The sequence below is a fragment of the Bufo gargarizans genome, chromosome 4 (genome assembly GCF_014858855.1).
Source record: "Bufo gargarizans isolate SCDJY-AF-19 chromosome 4, ASM1485885v1, whole genome shotgun sequence".
Classification (NCBI taxonomy): domain Eukaryota; kingdom Metazoa; phylum Chordata; class Amphibia; order Anura; family Bufonidae; genus Bufo; species Bufo gargarizans.
The window spans coordinates 145,157,308-145,178,519 of record NC_058083.1 but is presented as its reverse complement, the minus strand read 5'-3'; the positions used below and the strand labels follow the sequence as shown (position 1 = coordinate 145,178,519).

At 42.8% G+C, this 21,212-nt stretch overlaps 1 protein-coding gene across 1 annotated transcript in view; it reads right to left on the bottom strand.

Moving 5' to 3' along the window:
• Positions 1-799: 799 nt before the first annotated feature.
• Positions 800-21,212, bottom strand: part of LOC122934252 (arylacetamide deacetylase-like) — an 81,545-nt gene continuing 61,132 nt past the window's right edge. The window contains exons 3-5 of the mRNA XM_044289582.1: positions 9,954-10,023; positions 6,666-6,837; positions 800-3,643 (exon numbers count right to left, since the gene is read on the bottom strand). Coding sequence (XP_044145517.1) covers positions 3,038-3,643; positions 6,666-6,837; positions 9,954-10,023 — 848 coding nt within the window. The 3' untranslated portion in view covers positions 800-3,037. The remainder of the gene's footprint in view (positions 3,644-6,665; positions 6,838-9,953; positions 10,024-21,212) is intronic.

The window sequence follows — 21,212 nt, the reverse complement described above, 5'->3', positions numbered from 1 at the left end:
GGCCCTGTACCGTCAGAATTCATGGCTTGGTCCTAATGTCATGGAACCATGAACCAGACGTACAACAAGAGATGAGTGGAAATAAGAAGGCTTTATTGAAAATAAAGCTGTAAGGCAAAAGTCCAAACGGATGGCTAAACCGAAGCAGGGTCTTGCGAAACCAGGGATCAGGAACCAGAAGGGTAGTCAGACGAAGCCAGGATCAGGAACCAGCAGGGTAGTCAGACGAAGCCAGGATCAGGAATCAGCAGGGTAGTCAGACAAAGCCAGGATCAGGAACCAGAAGCAGCAGCAGTCTTAGAAGCATGTGAGCACAGGAGGACCAAGCAAGGAACTGAAGCCACAGACCTCCTATATATATGAGCTAGGCATCCAGCTCCTCCCAGTGGGAAGGAGGAGCCGCAGGGTGGGAGGCTACAAGAAACCCAGAAACCAAGATGGCCGCCAGCACATGTCAAACGAAGGAGAACAGCAAGGAGGTAAGACCATGACAGTCACGTGATCTAAAGTCACACACTTAATACAAACACACACTTGAAATCAAACACGCAAACGCTCACAAACTTGCCTGCTTGTATAGGTGCTACTCCCAAAGAATGTCAAACCGGACAGCTTTTTTTTTCTGAATAAACAAGCATGCTCAATTCAGAGTTCTGTTTTTGTTTTTTCTCAAAGGGGAATGAGACATTTCGGTTTTACATTTATCGTACTATTCTGCACTTATTTATTGTTATGTCTGGTATAGAATATTTAAATAGGCATAATGAGGTTTAATTGTAGAAATCAATAATTCATTGTGTAAAAAAAAAGTTTTATTTGTATAAACAAAAGTTTCATCTTCAATTAGAAAAATTAAGTAAAAGTGTAGAAAATCATACCTTCACCTTTTTGCAAACAAAGTTTTTCAAAAGAGATTCCATGAGAATAAGAGTTCCTCCTAGGTCACAATTATTGCTTGAATGAAATACAGTATGGGTAAATGGACAGATATCAAAAATTTAATTATACTATAGACACATTCCTGTAAAAGCTTCAAAAAAAAAAGCAACTCCCATTTAGCATTGTCCTTTACGCAAAAGTAGTCAGAATCTGGAAGGAACAACATTTTAGGAAAAAATTACATCTCAGCTGAACTCTGAGGCTCCAAGTGGCACCTTCATCAACTCTTTGGTTTGCTAAATTATCCACCAACATGTGAAAAATGTCCAAGTCACCAAGTGTTGATCTAGTTGATTTGTGTCATGTCACCCCCTTTAACTTCTAAGCATTGTGAGTAGCTATATACAATATTTGCTTGTCTTAATCATTCCTAAATCTTCACACTTTAACCTAGCCATAGAAATTTCATCTTAGGCTATGGTCACATCTCCGGCACAAACTCCGGCAGTCTGTTCAGGTTACGAGAGTTTACTTTATCCATCATAGCCAGTTACCATCAGATCCCCATGAATAAGATCTAATGTGTATCCAGCGGCTTTCCAGCATAAATGTCAACTTTCAGCCGCATATATATGAAATGGTATTTGTCCAGCCGAAACATGGCACTTATGCGAGAAAGCCGCAGTAGCCCCCCTTAGATCCCATTATTGTCAATGGTGATCCGATGGTTTCCCCCTCCCGGAACAGATTACTAGAGTTTGTACCATAGATGTAATCCTACCCTTCACAGAATCCATAAGTGCCTGAAGCCAATGGCAACAAGGATCTAGTTGGTTCATTATGCAGTTAGTGGTTGAGATCTGTTGGCCAATTGACTATTTTACGGATGAGTGACTTGATTTGTACGCATTGATTAGTTCATGTGAACAAATTTTATGTGTGAGGGAGCGTCTTTCTACAGACAATTCTCTAATGTGCCGACAGATTAACATGGCCAAACATCTTGCACAGCCATAATATTCTTGGTTATGCACCATTACTACAAGTATCAGCGCATGCACATAGGATCTGCCTGGTAAACCGAATCAGTGACTATGCACCTGCCTTCAAAACTCATTTAGCGGCACATGAGAATTTGTTTATGTGAATTAGTTTTTATTTCATTGAGCATGTGTCAATACTCACAGTGACAGCACATGCCCAAGATTAACAAAGACGCTAGAGATGTGCAGTCATGTAAATCTGCCGTCAAAAGGTAGCATCCAGAGCTGTGGGGACACTCACTCAATTTGTTCAGTTCATACACTAGACTATTTTACTATTTATTGTCTAATTATCATTTTTTGTGACTCCATTGTGATTGTAAACCACCAATCTATGCCTGTATGAGATGGGTGTAGCGTCTTAAAATGTTCAAGACAATGTAAAAGTATGTTTATCCTTTGTTTCTTAGTTATACATGGACAGCTTCTTTAGATTCCTTAGGCTCTGAGGATATATCCATTCTAGTTGTCTTGAAATGTAGTTGGATGACAACCATTTCCTCAAGACATTTTAGAACTGGTTTGATAAAGTAGCTATTGTATGTAAATAATTCTAATGCCAATAGAATGAATAATCTTTAAAGAAGCACTCCCACAAAAAGGTAAATGATGTAATCTATAGTGAATGTAATCTTCTCACCATTGACTGTATTTGTGAGTTATAACCTCCCTTCTGATCCTTAGCTGTGTGATGTGAACAGCACTCTAATTTCCAACTGACACAGGACAGCAAGTAAATTACTTCTCTGTTCATTCCGATGAGACTGACATTGAGGTTCTCATAGGAATACACAGAGAAACTGACTTCCTGTCCACATAAGATGCCGTATTATTTGGAAATACAGAGTGCTGAACACATTGCACAGCAGAGGATCAAAGGGGGTGGGGGGGAGATAACTCACAAATACAGTCACTAGTTAGAAAATTACCTTTAGTACTTTTACGTCATGCACCTAACAGGTCACAGAATGCAATTTTTTGTGGAAGTGGTTCTTTAAATTTAGAAGACACACGGAGAGGCAAGCTGTTGTAAAATAGGTGTCTCTTATTTTAGTAGGAACAGGAATTAACACCAAAAATCATTAAGACATTGTACTAATTTCCTTATAGACTTGTCACAGGTTGGTATCGAGCCAGTCTAGATATTTGTCCACCGCACGATTTGCTAAAGAAAAATCAAATGGCCATACATTCATTAAAAATATACCATGGAACGTGTCATAGTGTTCATGTACTACATGTACCCCAACTTTTCTAAGTCTTGACACATACATTAAGCCATCATCTCTAAGCACATCATACATGCAGGTAATTACATATGTCAGTGGCAGACCAGATAACTGTTCATCGGCTGCCAACAAAGGAGAAGCTCTCACATCCAAAAGTCCTGGGTACTTTTTAACAAACAAGGTATTCTGGTTCTTAGGCATATTGTAAACGTGATTCTTTTTTAGGGATTCAGGCAACGATGTACTCCAGTTAACATACTTAAATAAATGAGCATTTTCAGATCCTATATGTTTGTTAGACATCATTGCTTCAAACAGGGATCGATCTGTGGTGAAGTATTCACTCCAGAAACGGACCATCAGAGTCCTGGAGAGTAAAGGCATGTAGAGATTTTCTTTGTAAGATGGAGTATTCAAGTCAAGAGCTTGGAGAACTGGATATATTAATGCTTGAATCTTGAATTTCACATTGACTTCTGGGTCGTGAAGCAGCTGTAAAAATCAAATCAATGTCTTAAGAAACAAATTAACGGCTGTATAGGAGTCAGCAACTATTTCATCACATGCAGAGTCAACATGTTTATCTTTGTTCAGAACACTGAGACCAGCAAGCCCTCATATAGTTGAAGGGAACTGGTTTTAAGGTCTATTTTTTAGACAAGCATCAATGAAATTTCATTTTCTAACACATTCTTTTTTAATCTGTAAGAAATGTAGGCAATACGTTTTTTGTGTAATTCATTTAATTCTACTTTTGACTATTATTGTAACTAGAGATGAGTAAATCGAAGCTGACGAAGTGGAATTTGATCCAAATTTCCCAAAAAATTTGATTTGCAACTAATGCAAATTTCCTCGCTCTTTATGGTAACGAATCACAATTTTTCCTAAAATGGCAGCTAAAATGGCGGCTACACATGTGATGACATGGGACAAGGAACTCTGGGAAGGCGGGATGACCCATAATGCCATGCATGCAGCCAATCAGCAGCCAGCCAGTCCTGTGATGTCACAGCCCTATAAATTGCCTCAGCCATCTTGGATTCAGGCAATTTCCAGTTTTCTGAGTGCAGACACAGACGTGAAAAGGCGCTAGGGACAGTGATGGGAAAAACCTTGTAATGAAAAAAAAAGTGATTTACAAGTGCAAGGATTATTTGGGGATCCAAATAGCCATTAAACAGCTCTGTCATTCCAGCAATTTGTTCTTGGGGTGCAAGTGCTATGTTGAAAAGCATTTAGTAGCTTATATCTGTGGAAAAAGATAAATATATACGCAGTTCACTTCTGCAGTTATATGTGGTGAAAGCGTTTAGTGGCCTATTTCAGTACAAAAACGAAAATATATACACACTTCACTGGTGCAGTTATTTGCGGTAAAAGCGTTTAGTGGCCTATTTCAGTACAAAAAGAAAAATATATTCTCAGTTCACTTCTGCAGTTATATGTGAGTTATACGAGACCGCTCTGTGGCCTCCTCATACTGCCGCCACCTCCAGACCCTGTCATTGTACCACTCAGTGGCCTTCTGCTGATGCTACCAACCCCAGACCCTGTCATTGGGCCACTCTGTGGTCTCCTCGTACTGCTGCCACCTCCAGACCATGTCATTGGGTCACTCTGTGGTCTCCTCATGCTGCTTCCACCTCACCCCTATGTCATAGGTCCACTGTGTGGACTTCTCATGTTGTTCCCACCCTCCCCACTTCATGACATGTCCACTATTTTGGCTTTCGACCTGGCTGACATCATCATTTATTTGACACTTCTTCTGTTCTGTCAGAAGGAAGGAAAAATGAGACGCACAATGGATCCTGTCTGTGTAGCAGCTGTAAGGCCTGTATGGTCCCATCAGAATTGGCTTATGATTTGGTAGCCTAAAGCAGGAGTGGGTACAAAACACAGAAGCCATGCAAATATTCCATTCACGTGTCATCTGTTTTAGATCCACTTCTGTTTTTTTTTTTGGGCATTAGCAATACTGATGGATTACTGACCAAATGCTATCCGAGTGAAGGCGGATGCTCCACAGACAGGATCAGTTTTTTGTGGGTTATTGTTCTGACGGATGAGAGTAAGGGCAAATTAATCAGCGACGTCAACACAAACTTACCGCTGACAACCTCTCCACTCTGTCAGGGGGGCTCTACTTGTATAAGCATTTAATAGAACAGGTTCTGTAGACATCTATGTGGAATCAGTTGACGATGGTGTAAAAGGACTGTGCTTCTTTTTGACGCTAACATCGACCTGTAAGGCCTCCTGCACACGAACGTAGGTGTTCCGTTTGTGGACTGCATATGCGGATCCACAATAAACAGACACTGCTCCGTGTGCATTCCGCTTCACGGATGTGGACCCATTCAAGTGAATACAGAAATGCGGAATGGTGCAGAACAGAAGCATGGAACGGAACCCTACAGAAGCACTACGGAGTGCTTCTGTGGGGTTCCGCTCCATACTTCCGTTCCACAAAAAGATAAAACTTGCTCTTTTTGTGGAACAGGAGTATAATGGACCCATTCAAGCTGAATGGGTTTGGATCCATCTCGGAGGCCGGATGAATGTTCTCCGTGCATTGGAGACAGCGAATAGGCCTGAGGCCTATGCGGTAGTAAAATCCCGGGGCAGGCATGGATGATGACGTCATCACGCGCGCCTGTGCCAGGAGGCAGCACAGTGAAGTGTGCGCTACTGCCATCGCGCGCCTGGACATAGGTGAGTATTTAGCTTTTATTTATTTTTTATTTTTTTATTTTATGTGCCAACTTTGGGGGACATGGGGGGACACACAGGAGGACATGTGAAGAGAGTACACTGGGGGCAGATTACTATGTAGGGAAAAAAAATATGGTGGTATACTGTGTGGGGGCAAATTATTATGGGAGGGATTACTATGTGGGGCAATGTGGGGGGAAACTACTGTATAGGGGCAGTGTGGGTAAAATTATTATGTGGTGGAAATTACTGTGTGGGGTGCATTACTATATGGGTGCAATGTGGGTAACATTACTATGTGGGGGAAATTATTGTGTGGGGGGGCAGTGTGGGGAAAACTACTGTATGGGGCAGGGTGCAGGAAATTACTGTGTGGGGAAAATTACTATAGGGGGCAGTGTGGGGGAAATTACTGTGGGGGGGGGGGCAGTGTGGGGGCACTCTAGGGGACATTATAGCTTCTGTGGACACTATAGGGACATTTGGGGTAAATTATCAAACTGGAGTAAAGTAGAACTGGCTTAGTTGCCCATAGCAGCCATCAGATTCCACCTTTCCACCTTTCATTTTTGACAGCTCTTTTGGAAATCCAGTTAGATAAATTACCCCAATTATGCTTACTGGGGGTCAGAATTGGGAAGTACAGAATTCTTCAATAGCAAGCTATAGGCAACCTATTATGGAACCATATAACACACATTTCTAATACGACACTATGCATAAAGGCCAAAGTAATAAAAAATCATTACAGAGATAACATTGGAAACTGGCAAATAATGTATCTTTGCAGTCTTACCATTTGTGCCACAGCAGCAGCTAAGTTTCCTCCAGCACTGTCTCCAGATACTGCAATACGACTGGGATCTACAGAATACTTTTCTAGGACCTTTTCTTGCAGAAAAAATTGAACTACATTGTACACATCATCAAACTGGATCGGGAAGTGAAACTTTGGAGCTAGACGGTAACTGTGAAGAAATAAACTTCATATTAAATGCAATTCATCAAAGGCACTTTAAGATCTAAACTCAAAAGAAATATTTTGAAGATAAAATAGAAAGAAATATCTAGAGATCTACAAAAGACTCAAAACACCAAAATTTGCATAATCAGTGATGTTCTTCAATTAAATAAACAACACTGATGCTACAGGCCGCTAAGAGATTTTTCAGGGATTTTATAATAATGATGAGGTCCCCAGTATCAGACTGTGGGAATCTGACCGTGCTGTCTACCAGTTTGAATAATTACAACGGTCTTTCTACCTTCTCATTGTCTATTTAGTAGTGATGGTGCAGGGCACTGCATAAACCTGCTGCACCACTCTACTAAGTAGATAACGTGATAACAGACCAGAGGTCTGAAACACGCAGTGGCCAGGCCACATGCAGCCCCTAAAGGAACTTTTCTGTGGCCCCTAGCCTAAAACCCTATCAGTTCACAGTGTTCTCTCTGTTCAAGCCACTAGGCCTGAAGCCTATGAGGAAGTACTGCGGATGACATCATGGGGACCTCCTTAAACCAGGCAATTGACATGATAGGGTTGATCATTCTGTAGAAAACAATACCTTTCTTTGCCTTGTAGCTGGCATGGTTGTGGAGAAATCAGAAATGATCTTTATGCAGATCAGCAGTTGGAGCACCAAGGGGCTGGCTGTAGCATTTAAACACCGCTAAAGCTATGCCCCTAGTACTCATTATACTCCCCCTCAGTTTTGATTGACAGAGCTAATAGCCCTGTGTAATGGTGTCTGCCCTTGTAACACACTGACAAATCCTTGGTGGTCAAGTGCTATATATCCTGTATGGAGTCATTGGTGGCAGCAGAACAAGCACTGTGCAGGAAGGAGATTATACTTACCTTTTCATCCTATACTTACTTTCCCATGAAACTGTGGGCAGCACTGGACCACCAATGATTATGAGTGTGTTACAACGGCAGGCACCATGACACAGAGCTGTAAGGCCCGTCAATCAAAGCTGAGGGGGAGGTATAATGAGCATTAGGGCTATAGTGGTGTTCTCTTTCATTTATCTAGAGACTGAATTAGGCTGGGTTCATATCTGGGCTTTTAAACTCTGTTCTGGCAGAGTTTACCATATCCAGCACAGCCGCATACCACTGCGCATTGCCGGATTCCCATGTGACGAGTATCCCACCGCCTTCCGATACAGTATTTATGCCGGCTTTCGGCCAGACAAAAAATGCTGCATGTAGGTTTTTTTTGTCCAGTTGAAAGCCGGCATACATGCCGGATACAGAGAATTCCAGCAGTCTGTTTCTCCACCGCAACATACTGCCGGAATTAAAAGTGCAGATGTGAACCCAGCCGTTTTTTTTTTCTTTTTTTGCCGTTTCATTTTTCTTCCCTATTTTCCGTGAGCCATAACTTTTTTATATTTCCAGTCACATAGCTGTATGAGGGCTTATTTGTTGAGGGACTAGTTGTACTTTCCAATGCCAACATTAATTATGGCATAAAATGTAGTGGGAAGCCGTAGGAAAATTCCAAATTGGGTGGAATTGGGAAAAAAAAAAAACAATCCCTCCACTGTTTTACGGAGTTTGTTTCCACGGCATTTTGTTTATGGCAAAACTGACCCATGCCCTTCATTCTCTGGTGCAGTATGATTGCAACGATACCCCATATGTATAGGTTTTTTATGTGTAAATAGTGTAAACTTTGAGATTTTCTTTTTACATCACCATATTCTGACCCCCCATAACTTTTTTATACTTCTGTCTACTGAGCTAATTTTTTTGCAAGACATGTCATAGTTTTTATTCATGCCATCTTGGAGTGTGCATGATTTTTGAATCACATTTTATTTAAAAAAAAATTTGCAATGAAAAAATGGCAAATTGGCCATTTTGACCCTTTTTTTCCGTTACGCCATTCACTGTATTGTATTATTATTATTTTTTTACTTTAATATAATGGGCGTTTTCAGTTGCCGTGATATGCAGGATGTTTACATTTATTGTATTTTTTTTTTTTTTTCTTATGCGGAAAGGGGGGTGATTCAAACTTTAATATTTTTTTCTTTTTTTAACTTTCATTTTTTTATCATTTTAAGGCTCAAATGACCTTATAAATTATGGGTTTTTTTTTCATTTTGACCTATAAGGAGATATAAAAAATGACAATTTCTTAGCATTTTGCTCATTTCTTATGTTGACCTGCCATCTGGTGGCCAAAATAAGAATTGCAGCATCAATGCTCTGAATTTCTCCGTAGAGACTCAGCGCATTCAGCGCATTTACTTAAGTCTCGATTGGCTGTGTTTTTGCGCATTCAGGTGCCGTGATCTCACTTGATCAAGGCATCTAAAGCATTTAATTACTGCGGTCGGTATTATTCCCGGTTGTGGTAATTAGCCGCAGGTCTCTGCTGTTTGAAACAGCAGAGACTTGCTGGCCATGACCCCCCACTGCACGCGCGAGCGGGCGTCATGCTTGCACAGCGCTACCAGCGACGTACATGTACGGCGCTGGTAGCAAAATGGTTAAAGAAAACTAGAGAACTGTTGTGACAAAGCAATGACACCTGGAAGATACTCTATGGTAACCATAAATGTAGAATAACAAATAGTAATTTCTGCCAAATCAACAGTACACAAAACTAAACCAGTACCTGAGACCGAATAAAAGATTTTAGCCTGTAGATTATTTGGACTGGTTGAAATTTTTCTTTACAGTACTTATGTGCTATTACTATGTAAAGTTTCAGTTTTAAGGGACCATAGACTTGACATTTTGCACTGAAATCTAAATTATTTAACAACCACTGTAAGTGATACAGAAGACTGGTATCGAAGAGAAAACAGTTAGTGGTGTTTCAGAATTGTCCTGTCCTCAGAGCTTCAGTTTTCATTCCTTAATCCTTTGCGATATGCTTTATACTCATTTGACATTAAGTTAATGATTAGTGATATTGTTTGAACTTCAGCATGACTGAGGATCAAAAGTTTAACTGAAAGTCATATGCACATATTGGGAGTCTGTGCCTGAGGAGGTCATACAGTAGTCTGAAGCAAAAGAACAACAGCAACAATAAGCTTTTGAAAAGCAGATAATACCTACTTGATCGACACAATTACAGCGTTTAGGTTGTGTGCAGATTGTTTTGATAGTTTGTCATACGGTTTCATGGCTGCAGGACAGTCAGATAACAAACAAGGATCAGATTCATTCATTCTATGTACCAGAACATTGCATAACACTCCAATATATTTATAGAAACATGACTCTCAAAGATACTTTACAGATTAAATATTTCATTATGTGGGAATGTGAAAGTCCTACCAATGGCCTCCAAGTTATATAACTTTTTATGGCTGCTCTGTTAGATTTAGAATTTCCTCCACGAGAGTAGCAAGCTTATCACTAGTACAATGGGCAATGACAATGAAGTTTCAGGACCTTGCTCACCATTTTTGCAGGAAGAAGGGAAGGAAGTTGTTAACCAAACTTGCATGGCCACATATGGTGCTATCTAAACAAAAGACCTGGTGTAGTTCATTTACATATCCCACAATGATCCCCTCTATCATTTTGTGCAGTTATATGCCGTTTTATTTGTTTATTGTCCTTGTGTTTCTATATATAGAGATATATGAAAATTATTTTACAACAGACAAACCAGAGACATCCATTTGTAGACAGCACTGTTTTGGGGGTTCTAGCCCCTTAACAGTACTAAGCAAAGTACTGGTTGGCTGGATGAGATACCTTATCTTACCTTACCTGGGACGTATACCTATATCCAGAACAGGATGCCCAAAGTGAGTAGAGGGCAGCTGCACATACACAGCCACCTTCCATTGGTGAGACTTCCAGAAAAGTGCTGCCTCAGCTACTTACGACTCTCCTATAAAAGTGAATAGAGAGGTGGATATGCATGTTGGGTGCACTGTTCATTCACCGCTATAGAACTTCAGAAAATAGCAGAACACGTTGGCTCAGCTATGTTTGGAACTCCCATGGAAGCGAATGGAAGACACACCATGCATGTGCAGTGTGCTCTCCTTCAATTCAAGGGCCTCGTTCTGGAGATAGGAGCAGGTCCCAAAGGTGAAATACCATCAACGTCGGAGTTGGAAATATATTCAAAGTCATTTTACACTGGATAATCACTAAGACAATTATTGGGAATGAGCATTAGTAGAAGCACCTATTTCTCATAATGGTCCGATGTAAATGTGCTGCTGATCACCTGAGGAAGAGCAAACATTGGGCAATTGTATTTTTTAGCCGTTCTCCAAAAATCATCACTTCTGGACAGTAGATCATTCTACATAAACAGGCATCTGCTGTCCAGAAACAACAAATCTGTATGAGAATGTGAATTTGCAGTAGTGATTGCCCATCCTCATACTGAGGAGATGAATTTATCAGTTCATGCAGCTATCACCACTACCAATGATTGTACAGAGAATTAGTGGAAACATTTAATCTGTTCCCAATAATTGCATTTAAAATTTTCCTGAGTAAAAAGGACGATTAGACACAGCCCAGGGAAGCAGGTGTTGATTTTCATTTACAGAGATGCTTGGATGAGACAGAGGCTGGAGATGTAGCAATAAGAGAAATAAATAGGCGCACCAAAGGGTGAGTATTTTCAAGTATTCTGATAAGCAATGTACCGCCAACTGGCGGATCACCTTATAGTTGTGCATACCGTAGGTCATAGATGCTAATACAAATTAATAATACAATTGAATAATCTAATAATTTAAGGTCCCTAAGGCTTGTGAAGCAAACTGGCCCTCTTGTGTCAACAAATATGCACTTTTCAGCATCCCTTAATCGTAGTAGATAATGAATCAGCTGCATCAAGTGCAAAGTGATGAGTCCAATCATGTGACTGAATTGCAGTCACATGATAAGTTGCCTAGGAGCCGGGGACACTTAGCCTTAACTCCTTAAGGACACAGCCTTATTTCACCTTAACCTCTTCAGGACATAGGGCGTACAGGTACGCCCTTATGTCCTGGTACTTAAGGACAAAGGGTGTACCTGTACGCCGTGTGCATTTCCGATCACCGCCGCGCAGCCGGAAGCCGGTGGCTGCTCAAATCATTGAGCAGGCACTTCGGCTAAATGCCCGGGGGGGTCAATTCAGACCTGCGGTTTGCGGCAATTCAATGTTGCGGTGGTGGCATGTGACGGTGCCATCGGGTCCCCATGCGGCTGTGGGGGGGACCCGATGGCAGGGAAGGTAGCGCAATGTCTAAGGAAGGCATCGCGCTGCCTTCCGGTGACGAGCCTGTGAGATCCAGCCCCCTGGATCTCACAGGCCCCGGAATCTGTATGAGTAATACACAGTATTACTCATACAGCCAATGCATTCCAATACAGAAGTATTGGAATGCATTGCAAAGGATTAGACCCCCAAAAGTTCAAGTCCCAAAGTGGGACAAAAAATAAAGTGAAAAAAAGTTGAAAAAATATAGTTTTCCCCACAAAAAATTAAAAGTTTCAAGTAAAAATAAACAAAAATGTCATTTTCCCCAAATAAAGTTAAAAAAAAAAAATTGCCATCACAAAGGACCCTATGCCATTGAACTTTTAGACTGAATCAGAAATCATCCAAACAAGTTTGAAACTACCTTCCATTTTCTATCCTGTACATAAAGGCAGTTTTATTTATACTTTTTTTTTTGCTTTAGTATCCGAGAAGTTCCAATCTATTAACCAAAACCATAGTGGTTCTGACAATTTTAGTCCTCAAGAAATACTGCTCCTCAAGCAACTTATGAAAAACTACAGCATTGTGATCTGTATTGCGGATAAGGGAGATAGTATTGTTGTACAAGACTTTGGTGACTACCTCAAAGAAACACAGAATCCTTATGGATACACATTTTAATGATATTCTGGATCACAATTCCAGAGTGGCCTATACTGAAGAAAGGAAAATAATCCCCACAAAAGAAAAAATAATATATCCTTATCAGAATCTAGCACTTACAACATTTTACCACCTGACAAATGTCCACAAGAGTATTGGTGATCCCCCAGGTAGGCCCATCATTTTGGGAATTTCCTCATAATTTATTGTACCATGTTGATTTTATGCTACTACAGTAGGTGTTAATTAGATTTTTTTTTTATGGAACCCATCATCCCTTATCAATTTATTTTGTGGCATCCAATAGAAAGATACATACCTATGGCTTACCCTTGATGTGTCTGCCCTCTATACCAACATTCCTCACAACAAAGTTTAGAATGTGTTGCCAAATATTTACATGACGACCCATGCATGTCAAAAGCCCAAAGGAACTTTATACTAGCGAGTATTTTGTTTATACTTGCCTGTCTTCAGTTTTGAGGTCAAACTGTACAGGAAAACTTGGGGCACTGCAATGGGCATGCATTTTGTCCCAAGTTTTGTAGTTTTATATATGGGCTTTTTTTGATGACCAAGTCATCTATTTTCAAAACAAATGAAGGAACAAGATCATCCTGTATTGTCGGTAAATGGCATCCATTATAAAATAAGGAATATCAACAAACCATATAGTCAGTTGAAAAGAATAAGAATGAATTGCATTTTGGGCAGTGATCATAGAATGCAGATACAATTATTGATCCACAGATTCAAACAATCAGCTTTTAAAAAAGCCGTGGGTAATAAGGATGACTTTACATTTATTTATTTTTTAACAAAATTCAAGAAGATTTTTAGCAAAATATTGGCATATGTATACTCAAACAGGCTCTGATTCTGAAAGATAGAATTCCCAGTAAATAGAGACTCACTTTTCGACGGTCCAAAACATAAAAAAAAACGTATTGCCACCAAGGAAGTTAAAAGCTTTCAAACCCCAGATTGCCAATATAGGGGGACAAACAAGCCAAGAGAGGAGCTTATAAATGCAGGCGTTGAAGATGTAAATGCTGTGGACTGTCTCACCCTCACAGGCCATACGACTAGGGAATCCTTTAAAATAAATGACCATTTGTATGTGGGCTGGACAATACAACCACTACATTTGAGGTTGAACAAACTTCGTCTAATGTCATTAAAGGCAACTCAAAATATACCGTCTCCTGACATGCCTCTCAATCTCATGGAAGTGTTTAAGGGTTTTTCAGTTATACCTACTGAGCAAATTCCTATTCAATTTAAAAACAGGTTCCACTAAAAAAAAAAAAAATATCTGTTTGCTTTCAGAGCACAGAGCCCTTTTATCAGGCAGAATACAAAACATATGTTTAGTTTACCGGTAAACTGCTTTCCAGGAGTCCGGAATGACAGCACCCATGGAGGATGTCCTTACTGGTTTCTGTTGGGACAGGAAGAGAGACAGTTTAAAGGGCCCCTCCCCACCCCCTTGCTCCAGTGTTTATAACTTACTACACTGGATAGGCTGCCACATCTTTATTTCAAGAACAAGTGTTACTTCACACTGTATACAGTAGCAGTACAAATATACAAACCAAAAAAGTGTCCCGGAAGGAACAAAAAATGGGGGGGGTAGTATTGGGTGCTGTCATTCCGGACTCCTGGAAAGCAGTTTACCGGTAAACTAAACATATGTTTCCAGGACGTCCTCCATGACAGCACCCATGGAGAACTAACAACTTAGAACGCCATATTAGGGGGGGACCACTGCTTGTAGGACCTTACGGCCAAAAGCTAAGTCCTGATTGGCCATAGAGTCCAGTCTGTAGTGTCTGACAAAGGTAGTGGAGGAGGACCAGGTTGCCGCTCTGCAGATCTGGTCGATGGAAGCTCCAGCCTTCTCCGCCCAGGTTGCGGACATGGCTCTGGTAGAATGAGCCCTCAACGTTATGGGGCAGGATGAACTCTGCAGTCTATAACATTCCCTGATGGTCTCCTTGATCCAGCGGGCTAAAGAGGTTTTAGAGGCTTTGCTTCCCTTGTTCCTACCACCGAATTGGATGAAGAGGTTCGCTGACTTTCTCCAGGATTTTGTCCGCTTGATGTAGGCGAGGACCGTTCTTCTCACATCAAGACAGTGGAACCGCTCCTCCTGTATGTTTTTGGGGGAGGTACAAAACGAAGGGAGAATTATCTCCTGTTCTCTGTGAAACGTTGAGACAACTTTGGGAAGGAAGGAATGATCCAGCCTAAGAACTATCCTATCGTCTAGGACAGTGATGGCTAACCTTGGCACTCCAGCTGTGGTAAAACTACAACTCCCAAGATGCCCCCCTTGCTTAGCTGCTCTCAGAACTCTATAGAAATAAATGGAGCATGCTGGGAGTCGTAGTTTCACCACAGCTGGAGTGCCAAGGTTAGCCATCACTGGTCTAGGACTTTCAAAAAGGGGTCCCTAACTGACAGGGCCTGAATTTCGCCTATCCTACGAGCAGTAGTGATAGCTATTAAAAACACCGCCTTGAGGGATAGAAGTTTGATGGGAATATCCTCAATAGGTTCGAAGGGAGCATCACATAGGCCATTTAGAACTATATTTAGATCCCACTCAGGAACTGTTTGTCTCAGGGTGGGTCGTATTCTGGAGACTGCTCTGACAAATCTCTTGACCCACCTATGTTCTGCTAATGGTACATCTAAGCAGCAACTTAAGGCTGAGATCTGTACCTGGTCTTAGACCTATATCGAACCCTTTCTGGAGAAAATCTAGTATAATGCCTATGGATGGATTACTGGACCCTGGATGATTCTGAACTAGCCAAGATGAGAATTTCTTCCATATTTTGAGATATATGGCTGAAGTCACAGGTTTACGGCATTGCTGCAGTGTTGATATTACCTGATCGGAGAGACCCTTCTTCCTCAGGGTTTGCCTCTCAGGATCCAAGCAGTCAGTCTCAGCTTGTTGAGATTGGGATGCTTCAGAGGTCCCTGCGTTAACAGATCTTTCCTGTCTGGAAGGGGGTACGGGTCTTTGATCGACATCTCCCTCAAGATGGGATACCAAGCTCTCTTGGGCCAGTCTGGTGCGACCAGGATCAGAGTGGTGGTACTGGTCCTCATCTTCTTTAGGACTGCCGGGATTAGGGGAAAAGGAGGAAAAGCGTAGGCCAGTTTCATGTCCCAATTCTGGGCTAAGGCGTCTACTGCCACTGGGTTTTCGCTGGGGTTTAGTGAGTAAAAACAGTCCAGTTGAGAATTCCCCCTGGATGCGAAGTCGTCTATTTCTGGATAACCCCATAGCTGGCAGACCTGTCTGAAAACCTGTTTGTTCAGATTCCATTCTCCCGCGTCTATCCTGTGACGGCTTAGGAAGTCGGCTCTCGAGTTCTGAGACCCCTTTAGATGGGTTGCTGAAATGGACCGAACATCCCTTTCTGCCCATATGAAGATTTGATCTGCTAGATCCTGAAGGAGCGGGCATCTGGTACCGCCCTGTCTTTTTAGATAACATACCGTAGTAATGTTGTCGGATAGGATCCTGACGTGTTGATCCTTGAGGAGATGTTTGGCTGCTCTCAGAGTCTTCAGCACTGCCTTCAGTTCCCGGTAGTTTGAGGATCTTATCCTGTCTTGAAGGACCCAGGAACCCTGGAAGAGATGCTGGTCCACGTGCCCCCCCCCCCCACCCAGCCATTCAGACTCGCGTCCGTGGTGACGGTTATGGCTGGAGTCAAATTCCACGGGACTCCTTTCTCCAGATTCCCTGGTTCTGTCCACCAGGACAGGGATTTTATCACTTTTCCCGATATTCTCATCCTGGAGTTCAGAGAACGGTGGTCTCTGTTCCAAGCTGTCAAAACTGCATTCTGGAGGGTCCTGGAGTGGAATTGGGCCCAGGGTACTATTGAGATGCAGGAGGTCATCAGTCCCAGGATCTGCATGGCTTCCCTGATTAAGTGGGTTTTCTTCTTTTTGAACAACTCTATCTTTTGTCTCAGATTGGTCTGTTTTCTCCCTGGAAGAAATGAGTGTTGTATTCTTGTATCCAGGAGAGTGCCTAGGAATTCCTTTCTTGTGTCCGGTATCAAGTCGGATTTCGGGTAGTTCACGATCCACCCCAAGTCCTTGAATAGGGCTAAGGTTTGATGGATGTCCCCCAGCAATTTTTGAACCGAGTCTGCTATCAGCAAGAAGTCGTCCAGGTAGGGCACAATTGTAATTGTATTCTGGTGAAGGAAGGCCATCATTTCGGATACTACCTTTGTGAATAGGCGGGGGGCAGATGAGATACCGAACGGCAGGCACTGGAACTGGTAGTGAGAGGTCTCCTTTCCGTACCTGACCGCAAACCTTAAGTACTGATGGTGTTGGGGATGTATGGGGATGTGGTAATACGCATCCTTGAGGTCCAATGTGCAAAGGTGAGCACCTGGAGGGATCAGAGGAGTGGAGGATTTTATTGACTCCATCTTGAACCTGTAGTACGTCACCCACCTGTTCAGAAACTTTAAGTTGATGATTGTCCTCATCGACCTGTCTGGCTTCTTTACAAAGAAAAAAGTCTTGAGTAATGGCCTGTGAACTGCTGGGGAGGAGGAACCTGGGTGATAGCTCCCAGAGCCAGGAGGTCTTGAATATGTGACCTTAGTTGCTGTTGGAGGAGAGGAGATTCGAAATAGGTCACCTGGAACACTTGGGGAGGAGGAGTTCTGAAATCTATCCTGAAGCCGTCCCTGATGGAGTCCAGGATCCATTGATTGCAGGTAACTCTCTTCCATCTTTCCCAAAAGTGACGAAGTCTCCCTCCCACTGGTCTGGCGTCATGGTTTCCCTGTATTGGTGTTGGGGTTGAAGAGGAAACCCCTGCCTCTACCCTTGGGGTAGCTCCAGCGGCCCGATTTTCCTTTCCTCTATAGGCCCTGGCCTGATTTTGGCCCGAGGGCCTCCGAAAGGGCTGGGGTTTTTTTGGCTTCTCCTCAGGGAACCCCTTCTTGTTATCTGCCGCATTCTGGAGAATAGAGTCCAGAACTGGGCCGAACATAAACGAGCCAGAGAACGGAATGGAGCAGAGTCTGTTCTTTGACGCTACGTCCCCAGACCAGGACTTGAGCCAGAGGGCCCGTCTAGCGGCGTTAGTCTGAGACTGGGACTTGGCTGCGAATCTAATGGTCTCCGCTGAGGCATCCGCCAGGAAACTAGAGGCCATCTTTAGAAGCGGGAGAGACTCTAGGATTTCTTCCCTGGATGTTCTTGCCCTAAGGTGACTCTCCAGTTGATTAATCCATAAGATTAAGGCTCTGGAAACCGAAGTAGCTGCAATGTTGGTATTAATTGCGGTTGCCCCTGACTCCCAGGATTTTTCCAACAGGCCGTCTAGCTTCCTATCCATGGGGTCCCTTAGCTGTGACGAATCCTCAAAGGGTATTGAGGTTTTTTCCACGACCTTGGCCACCTGGATATCTACTTTGGGAACCTCGTCCCAGAGGTTAGTGTCCTTTGGGTCAAACCGCAGACGATTTTTAAAATCCCTGGGAATAAAGAGGTTCCTTTCGCCGTCAGCCCATTCCTCTGTGATGAGATCTTTAAGATTTTCATTTATTGGGAAGACTTTCTTTCTCCTGACTTTAAGACCCCCAAACATTTCGTCCTCTACCGAACGAGTCTGTTCCTCCTCCTCAATAGCCATGGTCTGTCTAATAGCGGTGAGCAGGGAATCTAAGTCCTCAGACGACAAGAAGTATCTCCTCTGCTCATTCTGATGGAGGGACTCTATGTCGTCATTGTCTGAGACACATAACCCTACTTCCTCTGAGTCAGAGCCTGACTGGATCCTGGCTTTTTTGGAGGAGGGGGGGGGGGGGAAGGAGGAGGGGGTGTTTGGCTAGAGGTTGCCGCCTGCACCTCCTCTCTTACAATATCCCTTAGATCTGAAAGCAGGGATGTCCGTTCGTCCCTCATAATTTTGGAGATACGTTCTGGGCATAGCTGCTTCTTATAGGACTCTAGCAGCTTTGTTTGGCAGGTCGGGCATTTCCTGCCCTTCTTTTTGGGATCCCCATGAGGCCTGTGCCCTGGTTCCTTAGAAGTCTAAGAGAAGGGGGATAAGGCCATTAGGGAACTGTGAGCCAAGGACCTATCCCTGTACAAGGTATGCAGGTGACTACTTACAGGGGCCTGGACGGGGGAGTCTGAGCAAGTTTCAAGCTTGCTGGACGCCTGGACCTCCATGATGCAACCTAGCAGGCTGCCATCTGGCGTCTTAAATAAGATTCAGGTGACTTACCGGTCCGCCCGTCGCCGCCTGACTCCGCCTCCACTTGCTCTTTCCCAGGGGGACTCATTCCAGGGAAGAGTCAACCCCCAGGACATGCGAGACCACCGGATCGGCGTGTCTCCAGCATGCTGCTTGTACTGCCGCGTCGCGCCGTCATTACTTCCGGCTTCCGGTCACGTGAGCGCGGCCAGGAACTGACGTCAGAGGAGGCAGGAGCCGAAGCCGAGCCCAGAGCTCCGATGGGGAGAAGCGGCAACAGCGTCCCCGATTCATGCGGCCGGCCAGAGAGAGAATCAGGGACTTAACCAGGGGACCGCTTCCCAGAGTGGTGCTGGTTCGGGGGCCTGCCGAGTCTGAAGAGGAGAGGTAGGAACCCCCCGACCAGACTCGCCCCCGTTCCCTACCTAACTTTCTAGGAGAGAGCTGTCTAACTCCTCCTATCCCTGTTGGGACAGGAAGAACACTGGAGCAAGGGGGTGGGGAGGGGCCCTTTAAACTGTCTCTCTTCCTGTCCCAACAGAAACCAGTAAGGACATCCTCCATGGGTGCTGTCATGGAGGACGTCCTGGAAAACACATTATTTTGTATACCGCCTGATGAAGGAGCCTGCAAACAGAATTTTATTTAGTTAGCTAATAGAGGAATCACTGCCATAATACTTTTGTCTTTAACGCAAAAGTGTTTAACATTACATAGATTTTTCTGGTTAACATGGTACAACGTTATTTTTGCTATACATTAATATTATACATAAATACTGTATATGATACATGTGATTTTATTTTATACATGTTGTTCCTTTACCAGCAATAGTTGACAAGTCTATTTACCTAAACCTGTGGGTCCTTATATAGACAATTATGATGTTTTTTGTTTTTGCAAGTGATTGTTTTTCATCTCTATCCCATTCCTTAAAGGGAACCTGTCATCAACGTTATGCTTTTCTTACTGAGGGCAGCATAAAATAGTGACAGGAATGCTGATGTCAGCGGTGTGTCACTCGTGCGCTAAAAGTAAGTGGGTGCCGAGAACCAACATCATAATCATTGCAGCCCAGACCTTGAAAAGAGTCACATCTACCTGAGAAGAGTCCTGGTTATTCCTAATCTCCTGCCCACCTGCTGATGATTGGCAGTTCTCTCCTAGAGAGAAAGGGAGAAAACTAGGTAGAAGCCGGTCAGTCATCAGCTGGTGGGCGGGAGAGCAGGTGATTAGGAATAACCAGGACTCTTCTCAGGTAGCCGTGACTCTTTTCAAGGTCTGGGCTGCAATGATTATGATGTTGGTTCTCGGCAACCACTTACTTTAACTTTTAAATGTGTTGGCATCATGTGACTGGAAATTTTATCTGGAGATATTCCCTTGTGTTTGGAATACCATGCTGCTAATACAAATCCTGGCCTCTGTGTTATGTTCTAATTTTGGAGCTTCTCTCCTTGCACAAATTAATCAGAATACCAGAAAGAGCTTTATAATATTAAATGCTTAGTATTGAGGATTCCTTTTCCCCTCTTATTAAAATGTAATAAACAGTGCACAGTTGCTGTTTTTTCCAGATCATTCCCTGATTCCCCCCAAAGAGTTTATCAATACGTTTTATGTTCCCAAAAATAGTTCTATGGCTTTTAAAATGCAACAACATAAAAACTGTGTCTGGGGAATTTATCATGAGGGTCATATTTAAAGTCAGTTTTACTTGAGTCTGAGTTGATATACTTTGTCCCCCACACCAATTAAAGGAACAGCGGATAAAATACACATTAACAAACAGGACCATGTAACTAACTTGATCACAAGTAAATATTAACTACAGTCCAAGGTGTATACTAATGCTGGAACAGGTGCCTAATAATACCAATGAGTATATACCAGCAAAATAAATATATGTAAAGTGTAGGTAAAAGTAAAAGATACCGACCAGAATGGTTCCCAAAAACCCCAACGCGCGTTTTGCGTGTAGCTTCCTCAGGGGATGTGTAAACACTGAGCTAACAGAACTTTTTATATTCACATTAACAAGACATGATTAAAACATATGGGGTGTGTTAAATGGTGTATGACCACACATAAGGATGTGCCCGGTGTGTATTCCACGCTGGAACGCACAGCGTCATATCCTGTTTAGGCTAGGGATCGAAGCATGAAATTCTACGATGCCCATAAAAGGGGGGGCTGCCTGGGTAAAAACGGGAGTATTTCTGGGTTCAGCTCT